This window comes from Corapipo altera, unplaced genomic scaffold (assembly GCF_003945725.1).
Source record: "Corapipo altera isolate COAL_440 unplaced genomic scaffold, ASM394572v1 271, whole genome shotgun sequence".
NCBI lineage: Eukaryota > Metazoa > Chordata > Aves > Passeriformes > Pipridae > Corapipo > Corapipo altera.
The window spans coordinates 2,146,912-2,173,022 of NW_020884935.1; the positions used below are offsets into that span (position 1 = coordinate 2,146,912).

The window sequence follows — 26,111 nt, forward strand, 5'->3', positions numbered from 1 at the left end:
GGTGTGACCTTCGTTTCTTTCATCAGCACAGAAATCTCCTTTCTCCTTCCAAAAGACAAAGAACATTCCCCCTTTCCAGTGTTTTTGATGCTGTTTTATGGTAACACCCCTCTGTAGGTAACTCAGCTTCGGAGTGCAGGGGGGTTTGTGCCTGTTTGGAATTATGTTTGGTTTCCACATGCATTTCAGTTCTCCTTCCAACAGCTCTTTCTATGTCCTAAATGAGCTGCTGTTTTAATCAGTGCAGCCCAGAGCTGGTTTCCAGTATTCCATGCCTTTGTAAACACAAAGGAAGCCAAAAGCTGTAGTATTGCTGTAAGACACTGGGAGCTAAATATTTTCTTAACAGAAGTGAATCTGTGTTGCAGGTCATTTGATGGGAGGTAGTTTTTGTTAGTTTTGGAAAGCTCTGAAGACTTTTTGAGTAGGATTTGAAATGCTTTGTGCCACTGAGCTTCAACTGGTAGTTTGGAATCCAAAGGCCAGCAGAGTGTGCTGTTGATTTTCAAATAAAAAGACCTTTCTTCCTTCCTTGATTGTAAAATTTCCTTTGGTGCTTTGCTGTGGGTATCTGGAAAACTCGATTTAAAACTTGTGGAAATTTCTTGTGGTGAAGAAAATTGAAAACTTTTAATATAGATCAACTAACTGTTAATAAAATACTTAAGAAAATACTAAGAAAACTCTTCATTTTCTAAGGAAACTCTTTGTTTTAATAGTTGAACTGCACCTGTGTGTGTTGTAATGTGCCCTCCCTGGGGCTGATTTTGCAGATAGACAGTATATACATCAGATACTATTCAAACTGTTTGCTGCATCTTTAGAAAGAATTAACCCAAGAAGAAATGAAGGTTTTTATTTCTGTTCAAGTTTCTTTTTAAGAATGAAAGGATCAAGTGTTATTTTGCTGTGATGAACTTTTCCTTTAGCACACTGAGAATTGGTCTGGTATCAGGAAAGAGTTGCAGAAGGGCCTTAGCTGTGCCTCAGAACTACTGATGAAAAATCTGTGAAGTTTAAAACATGAAGAGCCCACAGCATGGGCTGGCAGGTATAGAAATGCTTTTCTAGTGTAGCTCATGAAATAAAGGCAACAGAGGGTATGTTCAGCACTTATCATAATGAACTGTGTGTTTGGGATGGTACAATAATGTGATAATGGTATTTGGGATGGTACAATAATGTAATAATGGTATTTCCTTCATCACTGAGGCAACCCTGTGTTCTGCTGTAGTTAATCCTCTGCTTCAAGCAAATTTAGTTTCTTGTCAAGTCCTGTTTCTAGTCCAGAAGAGAGGTGAGCTGGTTGTTGTGAGAGGATCAGAGGTGCTGCCCAGTGTTGCTCCCTCAGCAGAACACCTGTAGATCCCGGGGGTGAGAATCCAAGGCTGTTCTGAGCTGCCTGGGAATCCATCTCTGTCCTCCTGCTGTTAAATCTTGCAGGACAGGGCAGTTCTGGTGTGAGCTGAAGTGGGAAATGATCCCTTGCTGGTGCTCTCTTGATTCCTCGTGTCACAGAATGGCCTGAGAAAGTGGGGCAGCTGGGCTAAGGAAACCCCATTTCTAGCAGGTAAAGAAAGTAAACAGTAAATGGAGAGTAGTGTAACAAACACTTGGGGTATCAAAAAACAACTGTGAAAAGAATCTGTCTTAATGTGCTAGCCCATTGCAGTTTAACATATTGCTTACAACCTTCACAATGGGCCTTGAGTGACTTCTGTTACACATTCCAGGGGACTGGCAGCCTGGTACAATCAGGGGCTGCACTCCAGAATGGGCTAATTTACCACGATGGGCTGAAGAAAGTTGTGGATTTGTATTACAGGCTCTCACCTGACACCGTATCTGATCCCTTTTCTGCTGATTGACATTTTGAATGAGCTCTTTGAAGCGGGTTCCAGCTTAATTAAAACGTTTGCTCGGTTAGCAGTGATCTGTGAAAGCCTGTGATAAATATTGAACCGGGTTCACCTGCTGGTGACTGGGGGAGCATAAACAGCTGCTTTGTGTGCTCGGATCGAGAGGCTGCGGCAGCAGCAGAATGCTGGGCTTTGAGAGCTTCCAAAGGAGAGCTGAAAAGCTCTGCTAATGTCCCTGCTGATATCTGCCCGGATCGTGCTTGTGCGAGATTTCACACAAGGGGCATTCACTGCTCCATCATTCACATGCCTTTGTAACCGGGAAATGGAGATGGAGATAGGAAGAACTCCTCTTACCTCTTTGTGTTTCAGGGATCACAGCCCCAGTGTTTGTTTAGCTCTATTTTACACGCAGGACAGGTCGGGGGACCTGATTATTCCCTTTTTAATCGGACTTCCACGTTTTGCCCATATAAATATTGATGTGATAGGCTGGTTTATCTCCCCCTGACAGCAGTGAAAACAAGGTGCATTAGCCTAAGGTCCATATAGGCTGGTATCTGATCTCTGACAGCATCTGTTACTGAGTGTTTCTGATTAACCACTGTAGAAAGCAGAGGAGAATCTTTCCTTTCCTCTCTCCCAAATGAAAATCTCCATTTCAGATTCCAACAGCTGTAAACAGGTTTAACCCTGAAGCCAGAGGGTGTTACAAAGTACAGTTCTCTTGTCTTAATATGAATTATTTCTAATCAGCTTCCCCCCTAATTTTTTCATAGGTAAATTGAAACATTTTCTAATTTTACTACAGTTCAATCAGTATCTCTGTGGTATGAGGGTAAAAATTTGTATTTTGAGGCCATACTGCCAAGGAAAATGCCAAATTGGGGTTACTTTGTTCAGCTGGAGAGTTCTCCTTCCTTTGGCTGCAGGAATGGGAGAGGAACCCCACGTTAGTTTGGCTGTGTGATCTCCACAGCCAAATTCTTTGTGTAGAAATACAGAATTAAAATAGTTTGTCTTTTACAAAATTTTAAGACGTATTTTAAGAATTCAAGTGCAAATTGACACACTTGAGAAACGTGCAAAGAACATGAACTCAGCTTTTAAACTGTGTTTTAACCGTTCTCCTAAAGTTTCTCTTCATCACGAAGAACCTTCTGAAAAGGTTTTATTTATTAATGTGTGTGTGGCTAATGGTGTCTGTGGCTTTCAGAATTGCTCTGCCTACTGCAGGCAGTTTTATATTCTTTCTGGTTACTATAAAAGCAGCCTCAGTTTACAACTTTCTCAATATTGTGGAGGGTTTTCTTGACATAAAACTTTTCTCGAAGTTAAAGGTAACATTTTAGTACTGGAATAATGGCTAAAGTGCTTCTTAATGCCAGTGTTACACCAACTACAAACCTTTTTAAGCCAAACTTTTAAGGCCACCTGTAAAATACCCTAATTTATAAACCTTACCCATGAGAACACTTTTAATTCTTTTCATAAGAAAGAAATATATCTGGTGTTTTAAGCCCGTCATGGAAGAACCTTCTGCTCCCACTGGTGTATATATTAATTTAAGCTGCATTTTCCTGTTGTTCTAAGAACTTTTACAAAAGCTGCCTAATTCATCCTAGTATTTTTCTGCTATTTTTATTTGGCCAACTGAAGGTGAGGCTTAGCAATGGCAGGGAAATATTAGTGGTAAAGTGTCCTCTTGGCATTCTGTGTATCCTTTTTGCCTCTGAAAACACCTTCTGACTTGAATAAAAATTAACAGATAAGCCTGTTGTTAAAAGCCCTGCACAGTGAGTGCTTGGGTTCTATTAATTGTTAGTGTGCTGATGTGGTTTTTATTATTTCAGGCTCCCATTGGCACTGGAGTTTTCTGTGTGAGCACACAGAGCACACATGTAACATATACCATATGTCAGCTGTTTCCTGCTTGGCTGGTGACAAGAGCCCCATTCATAACTCTTCTTTTTATCCTTTCAGTGAATAAGTAATTATTCAATATAGAAGGCAGGATATTTGGAACTGGCTATTTAATGTGGCAGCACAGGGTAATGAAACCTGCTGTTCCTGGCAACCTGAGAGGGCAGTGTAACAATTCCAGCATGGGTGTAACTTTAGCTGCTTTGAGGGCCTGTTTCCTTGGCACATCAGTGCACCTTTTATCCCCCTGAGTGGCAGCTCCAGGGGTTCCATTTCCAGGCCTTCTCTCCTGTATTGTGATATTTAATGGTGGACAAGGCTGAGTGGGACTGAGGGTAACACGACCTCACTTAGGCTCTGAGACAGCTCGATCCCAGAGCTGGGGTGGAACACACAGCAGGACTCGGTTTGTTTGGAATGGATCATCCCTCATACCCCTCCCTCCCCTTCAAATTGTACCTGAGCAGGCAGCAGCACGTTGGGACCTGCACTGAACCAAACACCACCTCTTTGACAGCTTTGAACAACTCCCTGGTTTTCACGTGGCCGTGGTCACTCAGGAGTTCCTGGTTTTCCAAGTGTCCTTTCACATTAATTATTGCAACTTCACGTGGATGGTCCCAGTATTTCATGTTATGAAAGGTGGTGCTTCTCAGGAAGGAAAAAAAAAATGGCTTCTAACAGATATTTTACAGGATTAGGTTCTTTTTAGAATTATTCCCTGTGTTTCTTTATTCTCCTAGTCACTGGATGGCCTTTGGCATAATGACCCAGCAAACATGTTTCTAATGGAGAGTGTGTGACACAGTCTGTTCTATCTGCAAACTGATTGCCCTGAACTGTCTAGATTTCTACTGCTTGCTTTGAGGAAAAATGTTCCCAGTGTTTTAATTTGGGTGCCTGATCCCAAATTTCCTTCATGGCCTCTTGTTCTGTCACAGGAGTGTCTTTGGCTGCAGTTTAAATGAGAGGAGTTTGTGTTATTCACTTGTGTAAATATTCCACTGGATTAATAATTCTTTGTGATTGGGTTATGATAAAGTTGTGATTGCTAGAAGGGTTTTTTAAAGATTTTTCAGGCACAAGGATGGTTTAACACTTTAATTTTTGCACCTTAATAGGCCAGCCTATTGAACTGTTGAGCTATCCCAGAGGGCATTTCCTAAACACACCATAAGCAAATTTAACACATTCATCTCCCAGTGGAATTTTGTTAATTTTTTATTTTAAATCTTGGTTTGCAGCCTTCTGGCCCTTGCACTGAGTGTCCCTGCTCTTCTGGAAAAGAACCCACTAAGGATCCCAGTCACACAAAGAAGAAGGAGAATGGAGATCGCTTGTCTGTTCCCAAAATATTTTTTGGAACAAGGACTCACAAGCAAATAGCCCAGATCACCAGGGAGCTGAAGAGAACAGCCTATTCCTCTGTCCCCATGACCATCCTGTCCAGCAGGGATTACACCTGCATCCACCCAGTGGTATCCAACAGTGGGAGCAACAGGAATGAAATGTGTGTGGAGCTCCTGGAAGGAAAAAATGTGAGTCCTTTGGTGTCAGAAAATGAGCATTCATTAAACACAGTCAAATTTAAGGGAGCTGAACAGCTGGATGAGGAATATTTTTTACTGTGTTGGTTAAATGCCTCCTGATAAGTTGGTTTAAATATTTATCATTAGAAAATGTAGATACACTGTAGCCATACTGAAAAACTTACGATGATGGGATGAGTATTTATGGCAGGTTAGTGTTTTAGTGGATAAAGACTTCCCAAATCTTCATTTGCAAAGCCCAGCCATGGAAGTGTTTTAGTAGGACTTAAATTGTCTTTGGGTTTAGAGATGAAGAAGAAAAGTGCCCTTTCCTGAGGTGCATTTTAGGAACATGGATTTGCCTGACATGATGTGCTTTTCATTCTTGTCTGACATAAAAAGTAGCTGCTAGAAATGTTCCCAAGGAATAGTCCACTGCCTGTGACAACTTGGGGGATTTGAGCTTCCTTGGATTTCGTGATTTCTTGTACCCACTGTCTGCCCTTCTTTGCTTGCAGGGCAAGTCCTGTGCTTACTACCACGGTGTCCACAAGCTCAGTGAGCACCATGGCCTGCAGGCTGCACATGGGCTGTACCAGGCCTGGGACATCGAGGACCTGGTGAGCCTGGGCAGGAAGCTTCGTGCCTGTGCTTATTTTGCAGCCAGGGAGCTCATGGTGGGGGCAGACATCGTGTTTTGTCCCTACAATTATCTCCTGGACCCACAGATAAGGGAGAGTGTGAGTATATTTGTAACAAAGATTGCAATAAGTGAGGTTAAAAAGAAATGAGAAACATAATGTTCATTGATGATGGTCAGCTGAGATCCTATTTATGTCCAAAATGCTATCAACAAAATAACTCCTGGGGTTTTTTTTTTCCCCTTGGTTGTGGAAATTGGATCAAAACCTGAAAGCTTTCCGTTGCACCATGATGCAGAACGTGCTTTTTTTTTTTCCTGTTAGTTGCTTTCTCCCTCATGCCTTTCACTGTTTTTACCAGGTAATAATTTTCTTTTTTTAGATGGACATCAACCTAAAGGGCCAGGTGGTGATTTTGGATGAAGCCCATAACATCGAGGACTGTGCTCGGGAGTCCGTGAGCTACGGGGTGACAGAGGGTCAGCTCAGGGCTGCTCGGGAGGAGCTGGATTTCATGGTCACCAACAACATCAGGCAGAAGGATCACGGGCCCCTGAGAGCTGTGTGCTGCTCTCTGATAAAGTAAGGCAACTCTTTAATTCCTTTGCATCAATTAGTAGTTTTTTTAAATTACATTTAGGTTCCTTTTGCTGGTGTAATTTATGCAGTGGTGTTCTTCAACCTGTGCAGTCATCTGATTTTTGTTCACTTGAGGAATCCAGAGGGTGTTGATCTGTTAAGAAAACTACTGGTCTCACTCAAATGGGAGCATTGGAATTCTGGTTTGAAAAGTGTGTTCTGCTCTTGAATGGTGAGCTCATCTTTGTGGGGCTTTCATGGGCTCCTGGTTCAGGATGAATATTTTTGCACAGGGTAAATTTTTGTTTTTCACATGCTTCTGTTTTCTTATTTGACAAATAGCAGCATTATTTTGTCAAAGCATTAATTGGTTCAGAGCCTTGGATGGGAAGTGTTTGGAGCAGGTTGGAATCTGTTCTTGGAATCAGATTGGAATCTGTTGAATTCTTCATGGCTGAAAGTGAATTTATCAGTCGTGCCCTTTTGTTTTCCCTGTGAAACAGCTTCTTGGAAGGGGAAGGCACGAACATGAGTTGAAAATTATGGGATGGGATGGAACAAAAGCAAATGGACAGAAGCCCAGGGAGAAAGAGGGGGTCAAGGGCAAAGTCTTTTGGGTGAAGTGGAAGAATCAACTTGAGCAACAAAGTCAGCAGCAAAAAGTGGATGATGACACAAGTGGCTTCGTAGTTAACTGAATTCTGATTCAGTGCTTGTCACATCATCACTCTGGTGCACTTGACTTTGCAGCACAGCACAAGTAGTTCACCCTTTTCCCATCCTTTCTTCCTTCTGAGAGTTGATGTTTATGTGTCACAGAGACAAGTGACTTTTTCTGTGGTGCAGAAGCTAATTCTCTACCTTGGCGATTTTCAAATGTTAAATTTTAGCAGAAGATAAGAACAGCAGGGCTGGAGATTTGATTGCCTCGAGCTTTTTAACCTTATCAGGAAAACTAAGGTTGATTGTCTTGGCAAATCTGCCAAGAGCATGAAAAGCAGTTGTTGGAAAGCAGAGGCCAGGGTGTAAATAGCCAGTAATGGGTAAAATGCTGCTGTGTTGTGACATGGCTTTGCCAGATGCTTGGGGAATGAGGAAAAATCTTATTTCACTTCTAAAGAGCCTGGGCCCTCATTCCAGAAAGCACTTAACCACGGGCTTAGTGCCACAGGGGTGCTGGAGTGACCTTTGGGAGGAATTTGAGGATGTACCAGTGGAGCTGGCAAACTTTGCTGCTGAGATGCACATTTACCAGGAGAAATGACTTTGTTCACTGGGATATGCTGTGTCAACAGTGGGATTTGCTGGTACTGAGGGAAGCAGCAAATACACTTTCTGGAATCAGAGATGTGTTTGTAACATCCCTTACATCTTTGCCTGGAAATAGTGCATACACTGATTTTTCACTTCAAAACCATTGATGCCTTTCTGGGAATGAAGCTCATTTTATTTGTGCTTCCTGCTTTACTCTAAAAATAATTTAACAGGTATTTCAAGTAAATGCCTTCATGTTAGATGGAATACTTTAACAGGTATTTCAAGTAAATGCCTTCATGTTGAATGAAACTTATTTGAGAATTTGGGTGGGGTTTTTTGGTGGTGTTTTGCCATTAGGGAGGGCATTGTGTTAAGTTTGTATTTGCATTTATAGCACAACCATTTGAAAAGTGTGTGATGGTGTTTGAGGTTCATAACAGGGAAACAGAAGTTTCACATTTCCTGAAGTGTTTTATCCACTGTAAATCTTTCATTTCCATCGTGGTGACCTTTTCCCAGTTTTGGTTCCAGGTCTTTCGGATGTTACATGTGAGGAAATGGGGCCCTACCCTGGTGATGCTCTGCCTGTGTTTTGTGATCACCATTCCTTAATAAAATAAAGCAAATTACAGCCAAAGAAATGATTGTTACGACAGCGTTTTGGGGGGTTTTGTTTGCATTTAACCCAACGAAAGGCGAGTTTTATTTTAATTGTTCCGTGGCTCAGATAATTGCAGTGACAGGGCAGGAGATCTGGAACTGAAGCAGTCACTGAGCCTTGCTGCTTTAGTTGATAATGATGAAGTGCTTTTGCAGGTGGATGTTTTGAACTGGTGCAGCAGTGACAGCTGTCCTTGGGCTGCCTCCTCAGAGCTGATGGAACAGACAGTGCTGGCATTTCCCGGGAGGCAGGAACCTGCTGCTTCTCTAGACAGAGGCAGGGCCCTGTCATCCTGCAGGGATGATGGAGGCCAGGCAGAAAATTTTAGCCACAAAGGAGATGATCTGCATGTTAAAATCATGCTTTTAGCAAGTCCTGTCACATTTTACATTGTACATACAATTATAGTTCTGCTTAATCCTAATTGCACCAGTTACCAATACCTGCAAATCTTCAAATTGCACCAGTTACCAATACTTGTGAGTAGCTTTAAACATGCACTTTTTATTGCCCCACTTTCCCTTCCATGTGTAAGCACCCATTTCATGCCTCAAGATTTGTTCTTGCTAGGAAAGCCTGCAATTAATAAGGATGCTAAATTAATGTTCAGCAGAGCAATGATGAGTGGCTGTAAAAGCACAGCAGAAATATTTCTTAAATGAGCCTGACATATCACAAGGAAATGATATTTTAATCCTTTTTCTTTGCAATAAAGGTATTATATGATGATAAAGTGTGAGCATATAGGGAGACATTTTCTTACTTCAAGCAGCAGTTCTGTAGAAGTTGGTTCAACAGTGAAAAACATGAAGGAAAAGCAGAATCTCTGTCCTTAAATGCAGTAAAAAACCATTTATCATCATCACAGGAGTCTGGTGCAATTTCTGATGTTTGGTTTGTACTTGCAGAATGTCTCTCAAATCAATGCTGAGGTTCTCTGTGGTTTTCCTCTTTTCCAGCTGGCTGCAGGAGAGCTCTGGTCAGCTGGTAGAGAGAGGGTATGAAAGTGCCTGTAAGGTGTGGAGTGGCAAAGAAATGCTCACCTTTTTGCACCAAATGGGAATAACTGGTATTACTTTTCCCATTTTACAGGTAATGTTGTGTGCCACACAGATGAGTACCAAAGTACATAATGCTGGTTTTGTTAAACATCTTGAGATGTGCACAAAAGTTAAATACAAAAAGATCTCTTAGTTTAGTGCTGAAAAGTTGTCTGAAAGTGATTCCTGATGAAAACCAGGAGTAATCCACTGGAGCTCCTGGAATTTGTGGAGAATCTCTGTTTTAAAGGGTATAATTGATCACATGCAATTATTTCAATTGAACCACTGAGCCAGTGATAGTTTTGCTGTTGTATCCAGCTGCATTTTTATTGACTGTTGAAATGTTTTTACCCTATTTTTAAGTTAATCCCTGCTTTCTGTGTAAGCCAGACACATTAAAAGCATTGTTAAAAATGAAAGGCATTGTTCCTTTTCTCTTTGCCCCCTCCTTTTCCCAATTTCTCTCTGACTTTCTGGGTACCTTAGGTGACCTTTTAAAGCAGTGAGCTGACAGTCTTGTCTCTTGTAACTTTGTTTTTGGGAAGACGTTTCAGAACGTTGTCACTGTGGAATTTGCCTCTTACAGAAACATCTCGTGACCGTGCTGGAAAAAGAAGAGAAAATGTCTGTGCATGGCAGGGAAGAACTTGTTGAGATCCCAATTGTGAGCCCTGCCACACAAATAGTGCTCAAAGGGCTCTTCATGGTTCTTCTGTGTCTCTTCAAGGATAACAGCAGGTCAGTGCAAGTGCAGAGCCCGAGCTCTGGGCTGGCCTTTCATTGAGCTGCTTTGCCAAACTGCCTCTTTCCTTTGGGAGCACCTCAATTACAGTGTTTGGCTTCTTCTGAGCAAAGCCAACATTTGGGGAAAAGCTTTGGGAAATCTATTGAAGTGGGCAGAACTTAAATACCACCAAATTGGGGGTTTATTTCATGAATCAAACACTGAAGAAATTTATTTGAAGGTTAGGTGTAAATTTGCTTGATGTATTGCCCAGTGAAATATGTATGGGCTGTATTTTTCTGTGTGGCATTTATCATTTGCCTGTCTTCATATCTTGACTGCTAATACCAGCAGTTACTGAAAATTACTGATTTAAATCTTATTTAAAAATTAATAATTATTGTAAGGTTTCGCTGTCGTTTGAAATTATTTATAATTAAATTATAAATGTGTTGTAACAACACCTTGTTAATTTTTTTGAGCTCAGTGCTCACAATCTGATGGCTCATTTGTCATTTTTCCTGGCACTCCCATATCTCTCTGTAGGTTTGCAGACGATTACAGAGTTGCTCTGCAGCAAACTTACACTTGGATGAGTGAAAACCACCCTGAGGATTCAGACACAAGCTCCTACTTTGCACGGCCCAGGCACAAGAAGAGTTTGAGGCAGAAGACCCTCGTCCACATGCTCAGTTTTTGGTGCTTGAACCCTGCTGTGGTGAGGAGACCTCAACTCACTGGAGTGAGAACAAACACAGAGCTTATAGTGATTGTGTGGGTTTTTCTAGATTCCTTCTGTTTTGTTCTCCCACCTAGGCCTTTTCTGACCTCAGTGAAGTTAGAACAATCGTCCTGACATCTGGAACTCTCTCTCCCATGGATTCCTTTTCCTCGGAGCTCGGTGTGAGGTTTTCCATCCAGCTGGAGGCGAATCACGTCATCCCGAATTCCCAGGTAACCTCTGCTCCCTCTCCTGAGCTCCAGTGCTGCCCATGCTACAAGAAACAACAACTTGCAATGCAAAATGGTGACAAACCCATTCTGTAATTTAAAAGAACTGTCCAGAACAGGCTGTCCTTGGATTTGGACACACATTTCCCTGGAGAAGTTCTATTGATGTATATCCTGGTAACGCCATCTCAGCAGTTCTCGCGCTGTGGCGAAGCACTGGAGCGAATCTCTTCAGAACTATCTCAATAATTCCATCAAACCCACAATTTAGGATGGAACCTGCTGTAAGCTGGTACAGTTTGTGTGCTGCATAGCTGAGCATTAACCCTCTCCACATGCCCTCCCCAGGTGTGGGTGGGCACGGTGGGCACGGGCCCCAGCGGCCGCAAGCTCTGTGCCACCTTCCAGCACACGGAGACCTTCGAGTTCCAGGACGAGGTGGGGGCACTGCTGCTGTCAGTGTGTCAGACAGTTGGCCAAGGAATTCTCTGCTTTTTGCCATCTTATAAGGTAAGGAAATCCTGATCCATGCTCTTCTTCTGAAGCCACACACCTTCCTTCAATCTGCGCTTTTTCTTCATGCATCAGCACACGTAAAAATATTTATAAAATAAACGTACTGCAATGGCACAGAGTGATTATATTGTTATTTCTTGGGTATCATATCTCCTGGCATTCAAAAAAACACTTTGATATTTGTTTTCATGAGTTATCTGTGTCTTAGTAATGACTACAGTTGTTTTGATTAATTTTACAAAAAAAAAAAAAAAGCCAGTCTGATCTGCATGTTTTTCTTATATTGTTTCTTTAAAGGTTTTGGAATTATTTATTAAAAAAAAATAATATTCTCCTCCATGTAAGCACATATGAAAGGGAGCTGCATGTGTGTAACTCAGGAGCAAGGATGCCTTTGCCTGTCCTCTCTGTGCTGTTGGAATGCAGGATTCATCCAGTTCATTTCTTCTCCCCTTGGTTCTTGTTCCATGTCACTGCATTGGAGATTGGAGTCCATTTTTCTTGGGTCAGGGGAATTCCTCACTGGCAGTGGCTGAAAGGAATCGAATTTCTTCATTTCAAACTATGCAAGATCTAATTTCACTGACAACAGATATCTAATTATGGTTAATCTGTACCTCCCAGTAGTTCTGCTTTCTTCTCTATTAGCTCCTGCTGTTATTTATGGGCAGGAACAGGAATATAAACCTGCAGTATAATTCTGTAATTCATACTCATTTTCCTTGTGATGCTTGCAAGGATCTGACTTCTTAAATTTTAAAGAATCATTTGTGATTTTAAAAAATCATCTCAGCAAACAAAACAAAAGCCTCTCAAAAAAGAAAACCCTCAAAAATCATAAATTATCATAAATGCCCAGTATAGTGGAAACAGAGGTTTCAGACCTTTCCCCTCATTTCTAAAGTTCCTTAACAGAGACTATTTCACAAAATGAAATTAAAACTGTTTATTCTTGTGTACAAAACCTTCATGTTTTACTGTTTAACTGATGGGGCTGCAAAAGGAGAGCGATTTCTTGGCTCTGTGTCTCTAGAACTGTTTCAGTGCAGTTCCTGGCAGCAACCATTAGGTGACCACATCAGACCAGGTAATGGGAGCCACTGAAAAAAGCAGGTTACTGACTGTACATTTGTTTAATATCTCACAAACCCACACACTCACATGCAAAGGGAAGGATCTGACAGGAAATTTCACCCTCAGTTGATCTGAGGATTGAACCTGGAGCACGTTTCAGTTTTCGGTGTTACCTTGGGGAGGGTGTCACGTTGGGCAGAACTCAGAGCTGATCTTACAGACCCACCAACTATTTCTGTGAGATTAATAATGTGGATTGCAAGTCTAGAGAGACTTTGTAATGACATTTAAAAAAAGGAGGAAAGGGATTGCTGGGCAGCTCTGGAACCCTTCCCCCCTCCCTGCCCTGCTGTCTCACTGAAAGGTCACTCAGCTCCACGCCGAGTGTTTTGTTCTTTGTGGGAACACTTCCCTCAGCCCAGCCAAAGTATTGATAAATATAAATTGCAGACAATTGAAGGATGATCTTTTAAAATCACATTGCCAATATTTTTCTATGGATGCCCTTTTTCTTTCTACTACTTTTATTCTGGATTGGGTTGCCTGTAGGTCTCAGATTAATATGTTGAGAACACAGACTAATGTAAGCATATTAGTACAGGGAAAACAAGGTATTTTTCTTTCATCATAACAGAATGTTTGCATTTCCAGACTGTTTTTCAGAGATTTTTTTCAGGCAATTGCTGTCTCTCCTTAAAAACCTGCAGCTTTAAAATGAATTTTTCAAAGCTGTCAAGATCTGATTAATACACATGGTCATGGACCTCACTATTATGAGTTAGGCAGATTTTCTGAGGCCTCAACCTGTTTTATGAATTGAAGTTTCAACTTTGGAATAAGTGAAAAACAAAGTATTTTTATATGTCTGGAAGGCAGAGGACAGCTCTCTGAATTTTGAGTAGCACCTATCCAGGTGATTTGATGGAGTTTGAATTTCAGTTTGCAGTTACTGGATGCAATGTGAATGCAAAAAAAAGCAACAGTGGAGAAATTTCCCTTTATCTTAGTCAGGTATTTGAATAAACATATTTTTAATTGAAGAGTGTTTAAAATATCTGTATGGCAAATATCTGGAGTTAATAATGCAATGGAGGAAAATACCTGGGTGGGAAGACAACACATCAGCTGTACATTCCCACATTTGAGAGGGGTTTGTTCTGGGCAGCTGGGATGTGCCATGGGCCATGAATGGGATGATTTACAAACAACACACAAATTTTTGTTGTCATTTTTGGACTTCTGGAACGTTGACTTTTTTTTAAAAAATAAGCTTAATCTTAACAGTTACTAAATTGCAAACCTGAATCACTTTTAGGGCTCTGAAAACCAGTGACACTATGCAACAAAAATGCATTTATGTGCAAATCAGTAGCAACTCCAGCAAAAACACTCTATAAAAGAGAATATCAGAAGGTGAAAAGATTACCCAGAAATCTAAGATGCTTTTAAACAAGATTAAGATAAGGCCCATTAGGGCTCATGTTGCCAACCTGTCTGCATTAAGATATATCTTGCCTGGTGCTGCATCTTAGATGATCCATTCAATATGTGTCATATCAAAGTCAAGGGATCCAGAGAGGAGAAAAATGCTAATGCTTATAAATTTAGTGATAATCCATCATGATGAATTAACTGACCTTTCTTAGGAGCTTTTTTTTGTTGTACCAAATAAGCTTTGGACAGGGATGTTAATGCTGGCAGGGCTGCTCTGGTGTGTTCTCCTCTGAGGGATTATTGTTGGTTAATTTGTAGCTGCTAATTGAGGAGTCATAACTTGGAAGCAAAATGTTTTTAACCAGTGGGTTTGAGTGACTGTTTTCATCAGGAAAATCTATGAACTGATAAGAATTCTTTTGCTTGAGAACCCAAGCTCGTTGCAGGGGGGTTGAACTGGGACACATTTAAAGGTTCCTTCCTGCCCAAACTGTTTGATGATCACAAATTGGCATTGCCACGGACTGTGTGAGTTTGGAAGGTGGCACAATCAGCATATAATTAATTAATGCTGCATTGCATTGGCTGTTTCCCTTGAGAATTTTGAGGTAAGTTTATAGTGATATAAAGTAGCTTTTGTCACTTGCTCTTCTTTGTTGAGACAGACCCTTTTCTTGCTGAGACACGTGAGATTGGGAGAAATGATTTCTTTTCACCCAGAATGAGCTGAACACTGAAAATCCAACAGAATGTTTGAATTTCTAAAACTTTCCTGAAACACAGATTTGTAAATAAGTGACCCATTTTTTTTCTGCCATCGATAAAACAAAACAACTTTTCCTTATTTAATAAATTACTTCAATAAATTTCCAAAAGATGGTAGTCTGTTTAGCCAGGCCTATTAAAAGCATTAAGATTCAAGCTGTTAAAATGAGTAAATGGCAATATCACAAAGTTAAACAAATGCCAAAAAACATTTTCCAGAGGACTGGGATTGTAACAATACCATTAATGAGGGCAAAGAGGTTTTAATGCAATTTGCACATTCTAAAGTTTCAAAAAGAGGTTTTGAGTTAGTGCATTATTAATGTTCTGAACATCTGGAACTATGTAAAGCCACAGACATTGAGCAAGTGCAGGGTTTCCCCACTAGGTCTGATGCTGACTGATTTCCTCCCTGGCCAAAAGCTTGTTTTAAGAAGTTTGAGACAGTAAAATGACAATATCCAGATAAGAGATAAACATTCCACAGTGTCTTTTTGCTTGTAATGTGTAAGGAGGAAAAAACTGGGAGCCATTAGGGTTGTGCAGTTAAAAGGGGAATTGGAAATTAAATAGGAAAACAGTTGTTTGCACCACAGATGGTTTAGTCACACTGATTTTAGAGCTTATGAGAGGAATTATCTAGTAAATTGCAGAAGATTGGGTTTTTTTCCTGTTAGGTGTACCTATATATTATATGCAGGAGAAATGCTTTATCAAGGTCATGGTCTCTTTGGTAATCCTAGAGAAACACTTCAAGGAGATTTACTCCTGTGTGTAAATATTTGCAGGCTATAGGGATCTGTTCACACCAAGTGTGGTTTACAACAGATTTGTTCTTTAAAGTCACATAAACATTAACTTTGTGCATCATTTTCATGGTAGAGAATATGACTGACATTGTTACAGCCTTAAAATGATGCAGGGAACAGGAATGTTTGTGTGTCACCCAGTTTTAGTTGCTCTGACCACAACTGGTACCCAACATCACATTCACTGAGATGAAAAGAGAGGAGGCCTTTGAACAGGTTTGGCACATCAGGGGTGAGTTATGAAATAATTGTAAATTAATAATGCTCCTCACTTTCTGCCCAGCACTTGCTGCCTGCTCCCAAGGGAAAGGCTTTCCCTTCCTTGTTTCTGTGAGCCAAACAGCTGCAGCAGGGCTGTGACAGCAGGACAGAAACCCTAAAACCAGGAGAGGGATTTAGGGGCTGCAGTCCTGTCATCCCTGTTCCCTCAAACTCTGGGCAAGAGCCTCCCAGGGCGAGGAGAGCTGAGGGATGGAAGGGAACTGAGGAATCTGTGAGGAGCACCCTGGGCTCTGTCCTGGCACCACGGGCTGGGCAATGCCCCTGGCAGTCCCTGGAGTTGTTCTGGGAGCTGAGAAGGGCTCAGAGGGGCTCCTGACCCTGGGGTGACCCTTTGGGGTGTTTGACTTTCCTTTGGAAGGAAAGGGCTCCTTGCCAGGTTCTAGAGCTGAGCCTTTTGCCTCACTCTGCTGAAAACCTTGGTGAAGTGATTTCTGTCTGATGAGACATGAATTCAGATGGCTCAAAAATTATTCATTTCAGCATTTGTGCCTAATAAACATGGATAGAATTTTGTTTTACTTGTCCACTGCTTCTTTTTCACTCCTATTCTGCACTGGTAGTTTTCTCTCTGAACTTTATCTCAGCTTCTTTGTTTTATGGGTTTGTGGGGTTTTTTTCCTCCCATTAATCATATACAGTATCTACTTTCAGTTTAATTCTCTATTTTCCCATCATTTAAATATCTGTCTCATAAACTGTCCAGTATTGAGGCTCAAATTCATCCAAAAGAACAATTTTCAGGCTCCATGTACATTATCTCAGGTGTTTTCTGAGAGCTCCAATAGCTCCTGTAAATCTTGATGTGATTTCTGAAGTCTCCACTTTCAGTTTTTCCCACTGACTTGGGCATGTCTGTAAAAATCACTGTGTGAGGGAAGATTTTAACCATTCCATCAGGACTCTTTTTTTCTCTGCTTTGGACACTGAAGACTATTTTGGTGAAATTTGTTTAAATAGTGAAGAACAGTAGCAGAAGGAAAAATGAAGTTTGTACAAAAATAATTAGAATAAGAGTTTTTCTATAACCAGGTATATAACATTTATCTTTCATGTCCTCAGTCAAATTATTCTGCCAAACTAGATTTCTGGCAGTTCACACCCTGACAGGATCATTTTTTGTGGAATTACAGAGGCTACAGCAGACACATGGCCAATAGTGCTGGATTGTGCTCGAAGGAGTGTAAGTTCTCCTGAACTTTTATATTGATTTATTGGAATGTTTTCACTTTACAAGTTTTTGACCTCGAGTTGTCTGGGTTTGGGGTTTTTTGGTGGTTACCAACAGCCGGCCAAGGAAATGTTGGGCTCCATCAGAGATCAAATCTGGTCTTTGGGGGGTCATAACTGACAATCTGAACAGCTGCACAATATGTTTTCTTCCTGAAGTGGTGTGACAGGATCCTGGATATCTGCACCATTTAGGGAGTGATTTCCCTGATTTCTGGGAAATCAGAGGCAATCCAAACCTCAGATATGCCTAGAGAAGGTAGAGGAGATGATCCAGGAGAATGACCAGGTTCCCTGTGATCCTTTCCCTGTGATCCTTCTTATGCTACTCTGAATTCTGTGTCAGCTGATTCCCATCTGAACAAAGGAAAAGATTTTATTGCTTTTTTTCCTCATTTTTTTTCCTGGTTAGTTTTCAGGTGGCCTTGTGAACTGAGGTGGCTCCTCAGGAGGTCAGGGAAGTGTCAGACAGCTCAGGGGAAGGGATGATATTGCACACTCAAGGCAGGGAGTGTGAGCATCCCTTTTTTTTTTCTTTTCAATCTCAGGGATGAAACATTACTGGGGTTTTTTTAAACGTGTTTTCCAGGGGTTGACCTTAATAGGAGAACGAGGATGCTTGTTTTGAAATGGTGATCTTTTTCTGAAATATTTGGCTGTTCTGAAGCTGTTGGTGTGAGATTGCAGCCTCCCTGAGTGTGTCTCACTGCATATTAACCAAACAACCCAGAGAGTCACTCAGGTGGATATTCTGGGTGAGTGGAAATCGGGGTGAGGTGACGTGAAAGGGATGAACTGCTGTGACTTGTCGTGCTGTGGAGCCCCCCCAGCAGTGGGAATGGGGCTGTTTGCTGCCCACAGGCACCTCTTGCTGCAGTGAGACACTTTTACTCACTGTGTAATCCTTGAGTACCCCCTGGCTGGGGGGGTTCCATGTTCAACCTCAACCCTGTTGGCTCTGGGGACATTTCCAGGTGTGGGTTGGGTCCCACATCATCCTTTCCAATTCCTGACTGCCCAGAACGAACAAACACACTCTCCCTGACTTGCTGAACTGCTGTGGTGACCAGCAAGGGCTGTGCAATTATTCAGGTGCCCTGTGGCAGTTGCTTTTTACACAGAGCAGACATTTCTGGGGATGCTGCACAGCAGGTGAAGCACAACCCAGAGCGACAGTCGGCAGTGGATTATTGGATATTATGTCTGAAAAAATTAGATGCCACACCGGGAGATGAGTGTTTGGCCTGTGAGTTTCACACCCTGAGAGCTCTGCAGTTTAATATTTTATTGGGCTGTAGGTTTAAATACCCTGAGCTTACAGCATCAGGAAAAGAAACTTAAAAAATCTATTATTGTTTCTCACTTCTTGAGCTCTGCCTTGTCAAAGTGCTGCGAGCTGAATTGTTGTATCTGGTTAACACATGCTCCCATTTCCCTTGTAATTAACACTTTCTGCTTGCATATTTTCCCTCCCATTTAAGTAGGAGCTGCATTGAAAATGAGTTTTCACAGTCAAGAGGTTTTGCACTCTGTGAGTGATGGAGTCCAAAGAGTGAATAACAATTACAGCCAACATGTCTTTTTCCTCAGAGCTTTGAATGACAGGCTAAGAAAGGATGGGAAACAACAGTTGTGAATTGGGAACAACATCCACAAGCAACATCATTTTTAAGAAGAAAGTGTGTCTTGCCCAGGTTTTTTTGACATTAATGTTGTTCTGAATCGTTGCAACCTGCAGAGTTCCTGGTCCCTTTGGCGTGTCTGAGAGGGTCACTGCTGATGTGGTGGAGATGTGACTTCTTCATGTGTGAAAAATACCATATATGAGATAAAATATACTTGAAAGGGTATATTTAGGGAGCATGTTCTGCATCAGCAATGCAACAGCATACACAAGAATCTGAATGTTAAATGCATTGAAAGGAATACTTGGGCTGATTTAAATTCAGGGAAATTCTTTTTCCTTGGGAAGTCAGTAACCAACTTGTCTTAGAAAATTCTGGTTTAGTTCTAACTGGGTAACCAAGCTTCTTGGTGAGACCACTTAATTGGTGAAACATGTACTCTAAAGAGTATTCCTTGCATTTGGATTCAGTTCACAGCTCAGTAATGGATTCTTTTTAGCAAAAATGCTTTGAAACAAATAACTTGCACTGTGTTACATTGAAAACTTTGTTTTCAGCTTTTTCCTCCTATTTTTGATTGTCAGGTGAGAAATTATTTTCCTAAGGTTGAGATAAGCTGAAAAGCCTGTTCTTATCTTTTCCTACGTTTTATTTTAGAGGGGATAGAAGGGAAGGAGAGAGAAATTGTCTACTTTGATGAAATGCTGGGTTATTTATTTATATATGACTGGGTTATTTATTTATTTATTTTATATTGTCTAAGACCTGGTGAAAGTATACAAAGGATTTACTGTTGAGGAAAGAAATGGTCCAAGTAACCCAAGTTCAGAGTTAGTTCTGGTGGTGTTAAGAGAAGAGTGAAAGCCCAGAGCTTTTCCTTTCCCCTCTGGAGTTGGTTCCCCAGGACAGGCCCCTGCCCTGACCCCATTTGCTGTGGCAGGATCCTGGACAAGGTTGGCCTCATGCCCAGAATTCCACTGGAATCCCTTTGGATCACTTTTCCCAGGTGGTGCTTCACTGCTGATGTGCCACTAACACCACCTTGGATTTTTTTTCTGGAAAAAAAGAGGTCAGAGATGAGTGAACTTGACTTTTAGCCCGTGAAGGGCAGCAGTGAGATGCTGCTTCAGTCAGGGACACTTTTGTCATTTGGGCTTTTATTCCAGGCCAGGATCTGAACAACCCTTTGAAAAGGAATTTTTTTCTGGAGAGCTTTTCCTGGCATGAAGGATTGCTCTCTCCCTGGAATGAGGAGGTGTAATGATAGCCTAGGGTGGATGTACAAGCAGCTCCTGGAACACACAAACCTCTTGTCTTGGTTAATTTTAAAACCACAAAAGAAACCCTGTTTTGAACCAGGTTCTTCCTAAACAGCTGCAAACACTTCAAAGGCCTCTTCGAGTTGGGTGGGGGGAAAACATGTTGGGTTTTTTTGGGCAAAGATTTCTATTTAAAAAAGCAACTCCTTTAACTGCAGGAGCAACACATTACCCGTGTTATTGTGGAGTCTTTGGCGTGCAAAACATTTCATTTTTCATTACTGTTGTCGCCGTTCACATATTCCATTATTTAAAGGGGCTTAGTGAAAAATTGATGGTGTGTTGGTACCACAGAGACCTCCCGTGGGCTGCAGTGTTGGTTGGTGGCACAGGAGCACAGTTCAGTGCTTCCCTTTGTCGTCGTCCCCGCAGAAAAATCCCACCAGAGAAATCCCCTGTGCTGGCCCCGAGTGGAGTGATGCATAAACTGTGCCTTGGAAAATGAGGATGAATTATTCACCTTTGATTGGGCTGGAGTGTGCACATGGTGATCAGAACCTTGTTCATAAGACAGGGGTTTCTCACTGTTCAGGGTTTAGTTTAATTATGGAGTTGCACAGCAGCTTTATCTAATCTTTTTTCCCTTCTTTTTTTTTTTTTTTATTTCCCCCTCACTGTATGGGCTAACACAGATTTCACCTGCATTTCCCAGCATCTGTGGAAAATCAGAGACAATCCAAATGTGAGAGGTGCTGTGGCATCTCAACACCCTGCTCAGTCCTAAATATTTGCTTTTATTTCCTGTTTGTTTAGGATTTTCCGGGAGAAAATCAGCATAACGCTTCTTGACTTAAAAAGATACTTTTGCCACACAAGTTCTTGCAAATCACACTGAAAGTTTTATTGTTCTGACTCATTTTCTGGTGAGAAGAAATGGTGAGAGAGATCTGAGGGAACAGTTTCTTGCAATATCACATGGAGTAGTGAAAATAAAAGCCAAATTCACTGAAAAGAAAGTGATCTTAAAAATCTGAACTTGCCCAGTCCTGATTCCAAAATTTAAAAACCCAATAAAATTGCTGAGGTTGGAGAATGCTCAGCAGGTTCTTCTCTTCCCTAAGAAAATTCACATTTTATTGGAAAGCCTCCAGCTATCCAGAGATGGAACCGAGGGAGCTGTGAAGGGACCTCGTGTCACACCTTTATCTGATATTTTCCATTTACAGAGCTATGAAGAAAGATCTCAGAGCCTTTTCCTTTTCCTAACAGGTGGTCTATCCCATGGAGTGTCCTCAACACATCTCCTGGGAAAAAGCTGCCCTCCATTGGGAATCTCTATCACTACTCTACAAGGAAAAGCAATTTTATTGTTTTTTTTTTAATTTTGGAATCGGACTGGGCAAGTTCAGGTTTTTAAAGTCATTCTCCTTTTAGCTAATTTGGCTTTTATTTTCTTCACTTGCTTAGATTTTTGCTGTAGAGGATGGTAAGAGTTAATACTTAAATACTCATTAGAAAATCTTCCTCATCAGCTGATGAGGGCTGGAAAACATGAGGGTTGTGTGTTTTCCCCTGGAAGTTGGACTGACCTGAACATACATTCTGGGCTCATTCCTCCACAAGATCTCCTTTTATTTCAGGCCATTTCTGTGTTCTTTCCACATTAAAATTCCTCTCTGTATTGCCTGGTCTTCATATTCCTTAAACACAGGACTCCAACTCCCTAAAGGTATTATGTTCCCTGTATTCTTTAATTACTACATTTACAATTTACAGAAAAAATGTTGAAATATTTATTTTTTTCTTCACTGTTTTCTGTTTTACTGTTATGGAGCATTTCATTCCAGAGGCTCTGGGACACTTTGGGAAAGGAAATCAGGCAGAAATTCCCCTGGAGTTGGTGCTCTGGAAACCAGGCTGGGTCAGAACACTGATAATAAATGATAATAAATAGTTGGGAAATGTGCAGTACAAAACAGGTGTAGCCTCTCCTTGGTAAGAATAACATCTTTGTGTGGCCTTTTGCCATTAAAATGCTGCATTAAATCAGTTTACTTTTGGCACATAAAGAAAAGGTTACCTGTGAGTGGGTATTTATAGGGACACTTGATATTCCTCTCCAGTTTCCCATTAACAGTGGGAATTTAATGTTCTATTTTGAAAGTAAATTTGACTTCAAAAATGAACTGTTTTGGCCCAGATATTTTCATGTTCTCTTTCAATGAAATGTGTTCAAATTAGAGAAGGGGAAAACAGAATTTAAAACTTAAAATACTCCTTTTTTTGCTGAAAAGATACATTAGTATTTTGCATCAGCTTAGTCATTCAAATGAGTGAATTTTAAATACCTCCTTTTCTTGTGTTGGATCCCTCCCACAAACATGAGGAGGGGCTGTGAATCAGTCCATTGCTTAACCTTTCATGAAAATCTAATTGAGTGAGAACAAGGGCTTAAATAATTCAAGGGCCTAAGTTATTCTTGGCTGGGTAGTCCCAGCCCAGAGCAGTGCAAATGTCTGGGTGTCAAGCAAAATTCAGGCTTTTTTCCTTTTTTTTTTTTTTTTTTTTTTTGGTGAGGAATATGATTAAAATGACCTTTAGAAATAAAGTGTAGGGGTTGATTAGGAAGGGAAGAAAAAAAAAGAGGGAAATGTAAATTATTTCTGCCAATTTAGGAAATGACTCGTGGCCCAAAGGTGCAGGTTCTGTCAGTGCTTCTGAAAGGGTGGAATGTTTTTGGTGATGTTGATAAATGTGATTGGGTTTCGTTGCTTGCTTTTCATCTGTGTGACCTTTTACTCTTGTTAAGGGACGTTGTGCTTTTTACAGTGTGATTTTTAATAGTTCTAGAGTGCTGCTCCAAATTTATTTGAAAGATTTGGCTAATGGACATTAGATTTTATTGCTTAGTTAGCCCAAATATTTTCCCTCCTATTTTTGGAAGGAAACTCAGCTTTTTCCTTTCATAGCAATCCTTCCAGGCAGTTTTTCCTTGTCCCTTCATTCTTTTATTCCCATTATTTTAACTCTGTTTACTTTCTTCCTTCTGTTGTTTCCTTTCTGTTCACTTTAAACCTCAAAGGACTTTTTTTTTTTTTGTCATTTCTGTTGTTGGTTTTTGGGTTTGAGTTTGTTTGACTGGTTTTTTTTTAACTAAAGGTGGAAATGGAATAAATTAGTGCTAAATAAATAGCGCTAAATTAGTGCTAATAAATAAATATTGGCTTTGTAAAGTCCTGTTTTTCCCAAAGTGAGGAGTTCCAGTGGTCCTGGAGTTTAGTTACCTGTAGGATTCCAGGTCATATCATACCAAGGCTTGGCAAAGCTTTTAGTTCAGAGAACTGTCAAATAACTTCTGCTAAATCTGTGCTTTTCCAAACCATCTTTAGTCCTTGAAGAAGTTCACTTAATAGGAGCCTGTAATTCCAAAAAAAAAATGGGTGAAGTCTGGCCAGATCAACTTCCCAGGGTTCCTTTGAAATGACCTGAATTTAAGGCTGCTGTGTTTAATCAGCATACCAAGTGCATTTATTTAATGACTGAATATATTTTAGGATTATCACTAACGCAGAGACAGTTTCATCCTCTCCTAATAGAAGCAGAACATCCACCCAGGGAATTCTCCCTCATCCTGAGCAAGCTGGAGCTTTGAGTCCAAGGGGAGAGGGGCTTGGAACAAAAAGTTCCAGCTGGAACCTACCAGCTGACTCAGCAAATCTCCTCCTGGAAGCTCATTAAAGGTAATGCAATACCTGTGGAATTAGAGCCATTAGAAAAACATCTGTGCCCTGAGCTCATCGGGATTACTGGAGTGGAAAATGTGATGTCCTCCAGCCTCCCAGGCACAGGAGGGCCTGGCAGAGTGTGCAGGGCTTTGTGATTTTAACTTGAATTTTACTGAGAGAGGAGGCAGCTGATACAGGTCGAGCTGATATAAAACAACCTGCACTTGGTTTTTTGCAGGCAGCCCAAACGGTGGGAAACACTTTGTAGTGAGGCAAGAAAACTGCATTTCTTCTTGCCAGTGTCTCTGAATTCCAGGGTTTTCAGGAGATGCAGAGAGGGGGGGGGGAAAAAAAAAGCCTCTTCTTTGTTTGGTTTTGACACCTGTTGTTTTTCTGTCAAGATACGAGCACTGCATGGAAGCAAAAACATTTGATAAAATGTTTTGGTTTGCTAAAATGTTTGGTCTCTGCACTCCTCAGCCTCCTCCTCTGCTCTGATAAGATAACAGCTCTCGCTGAGGGCTGAGCTACTCTGTCCTGAAGCAAAACAGAGTTGAGGAGATCAGTGGAGGAGGAGGAGGAGAGCAAAGACACAGAAATTAATGTCTTCTGATACTGAAGAAGGCATAACTGTGCACTGTGTGTGCCTGTACACCTTTAAAACCATGTGTTGCCTTGTTAGCCACTCATTTATACAATAACTGAACAAAAGGCATTTCAAGGTGAACAAAACTTCCACAAATGTCTTGTAACCCTTTAAAAATCTACCATTATACACTAAAAATCTACCATTATACACTGTTGGGTGATAGCCCTGTTTTGTGCCACTGCCTCCCTTTTAGTCCCCCGTGTAGCAGATTCCTGAAGCAGGTTCTGCTGGAGGGACTCCAGTGCCCATCCTGTCCCTCAGCTGGGGCTGGCCCTGGATTCCTCTTTTCCACCCCTGAAGTTTTGTGCTGCCTGTGGAACTTCTGTCTGACCCTTCAAACACGTTTCCAGCCCGCTGGAGACACACTTTGATTTGGAGCAGTGGTTATTCACAGAGAAAATTCTGGGAGCAAACACAGCAAGAGCTGCTTGGGAAAAGGCTTTTAGATCAGTGGTGCTCCCCGGGGGATCTCTGACTTTTTGCACTAACCGTGGTGCCAATACTCTGATTTTTATTAAGGAAAACCTGATGGCTGCTCCCTTTCTCTGCTCAACTACCTGAATATTTGAATAACAAGAAAAAGTGGAACTTCGTATCATCACATAGAAACAAGATGAAAAACCAGCCAAGTTTGGAGGAGTGGGTTTTTTGGTGTATAATGGTAGATTTTTGGTGTATAATGGTAGATTTTTGGTGTATAATGGTAGATTTTTAGTGTATAATGGTAGATTTTTAGTGTATAATGGTAGATTTTTAAAGGGTTACAAGATACTTGTGGAAGTTTTGTTCACCTTGAAATGCCTTTTGTTCAGTTATTGTATAAATGAGTGGCTAACAAGGCAACACAGAGTTTTAAAGGTATGCAGGCACTTACAGTGCAACTGTAACTGATAATTAGCATCAATAGTTAATAGCTGTTAAACTAACCAATAAAGCCAGAGTTATTTTACTCTGCTCTCAGGCACTGCTTGGGTCATTATCTGTTATATTCTGTATTTCTCTAGAACATCCTTTCATACTTTTAAGGTTTTTGTTGCCTCCCCAAGCACTTTAGATGGAGGGATTGTTTCTGTGATACCTTTTTCCTCTGCTGGCAAGGTGCAATCCATTCATTAAGTGACTCAGCCTGGGAATATTTAAGGAATATTTTGTGTAAAGAAATTCAGTGGCAGGTGCACAATGGCAAAAGATGGTGGGAAAACACCTTCCCCCCACTCCCAAACTTCCCCAAACTGCTTCCCTAGGGGAATGCTGACATAGATGGATGGCAAATCTAAATCCTGAGCTCCTGGTTTTTCTGGATGGTGGCTCACAGGTGTCTTTAAACTGCAGCAAGGAATTAAAGGGAAAAAGCTATCCAAGTAAACATCCTTCAGTGCCTGGGAAGATGACAGATTCTTTCTAACAAGATTTTCTGCTCTCCTGGAGGAAGACCATTTGTTAATAAACCATTTGAGAATCCATTTTTAAGGGATTTAATAAAATATACACAACCTGCCTTGCACTGCAGGAACTATTATTCCCTTGGGTAGAAGAAGTGACTGGCTGGGGGCATTAATGGTTGCTTCCTGTGATTCCT

At 41.1% G+C, this 26,111-nt stretch overlaps 1 protein-coding gene across 3 annotated transcripts in view; it reads left to right on the forward strand.

Moving 5' to 3' along the window:
• BRIP1 (BRCA1 interacting protein C-terminal helicase 1) overlaps nucleotides 1–26,111 on the forward strand; it is a 96,789-nt gene that overhangs the window by 5,034 nt on the left and 65,644 nt on the right. For all 3 annotated transcript variants that reach the window (XM_027660382.1, XM_027660383.1, XM_027660384.1), the window contains exons 8-15: nucleotides 5,027–5,320; nucleotides 5,830–6,051; nucleotides 6,335–6,534; nucleotides 9,409–9,541; nucleotides 10,079–10,230; nucleotides 10,763–10,934; nucleotides 11,033–11,170; nucleotides 11,516–11,677. In XM_027660382.1, the coding sequence (XP_027516183.1) occupies nucleotides 5,027–5,320; nucleotides 5,830–6,051; nucleotides 6,335–6,534; nucleotides 9,409–9,541; nucleotides 10,079–10,230; nucleotides 10,763–10,934; nucleotides 11,033–11,170; nucleotides 11,516–11,677 (1,473 nt within the window). The remainder of the gene's footprint in view (nucleotides 1–5,026; nucleotides 5,321–5,829; nucleotides 6,052–6,334; nucleotides 6,535–9,408; nucleotides 9,542–10,078; nucleotides 10,231–10,762; nucleotides 10,935–11,032; nucleotides 11,171–11,515; nucleotides 11,678–26,111) is intronic.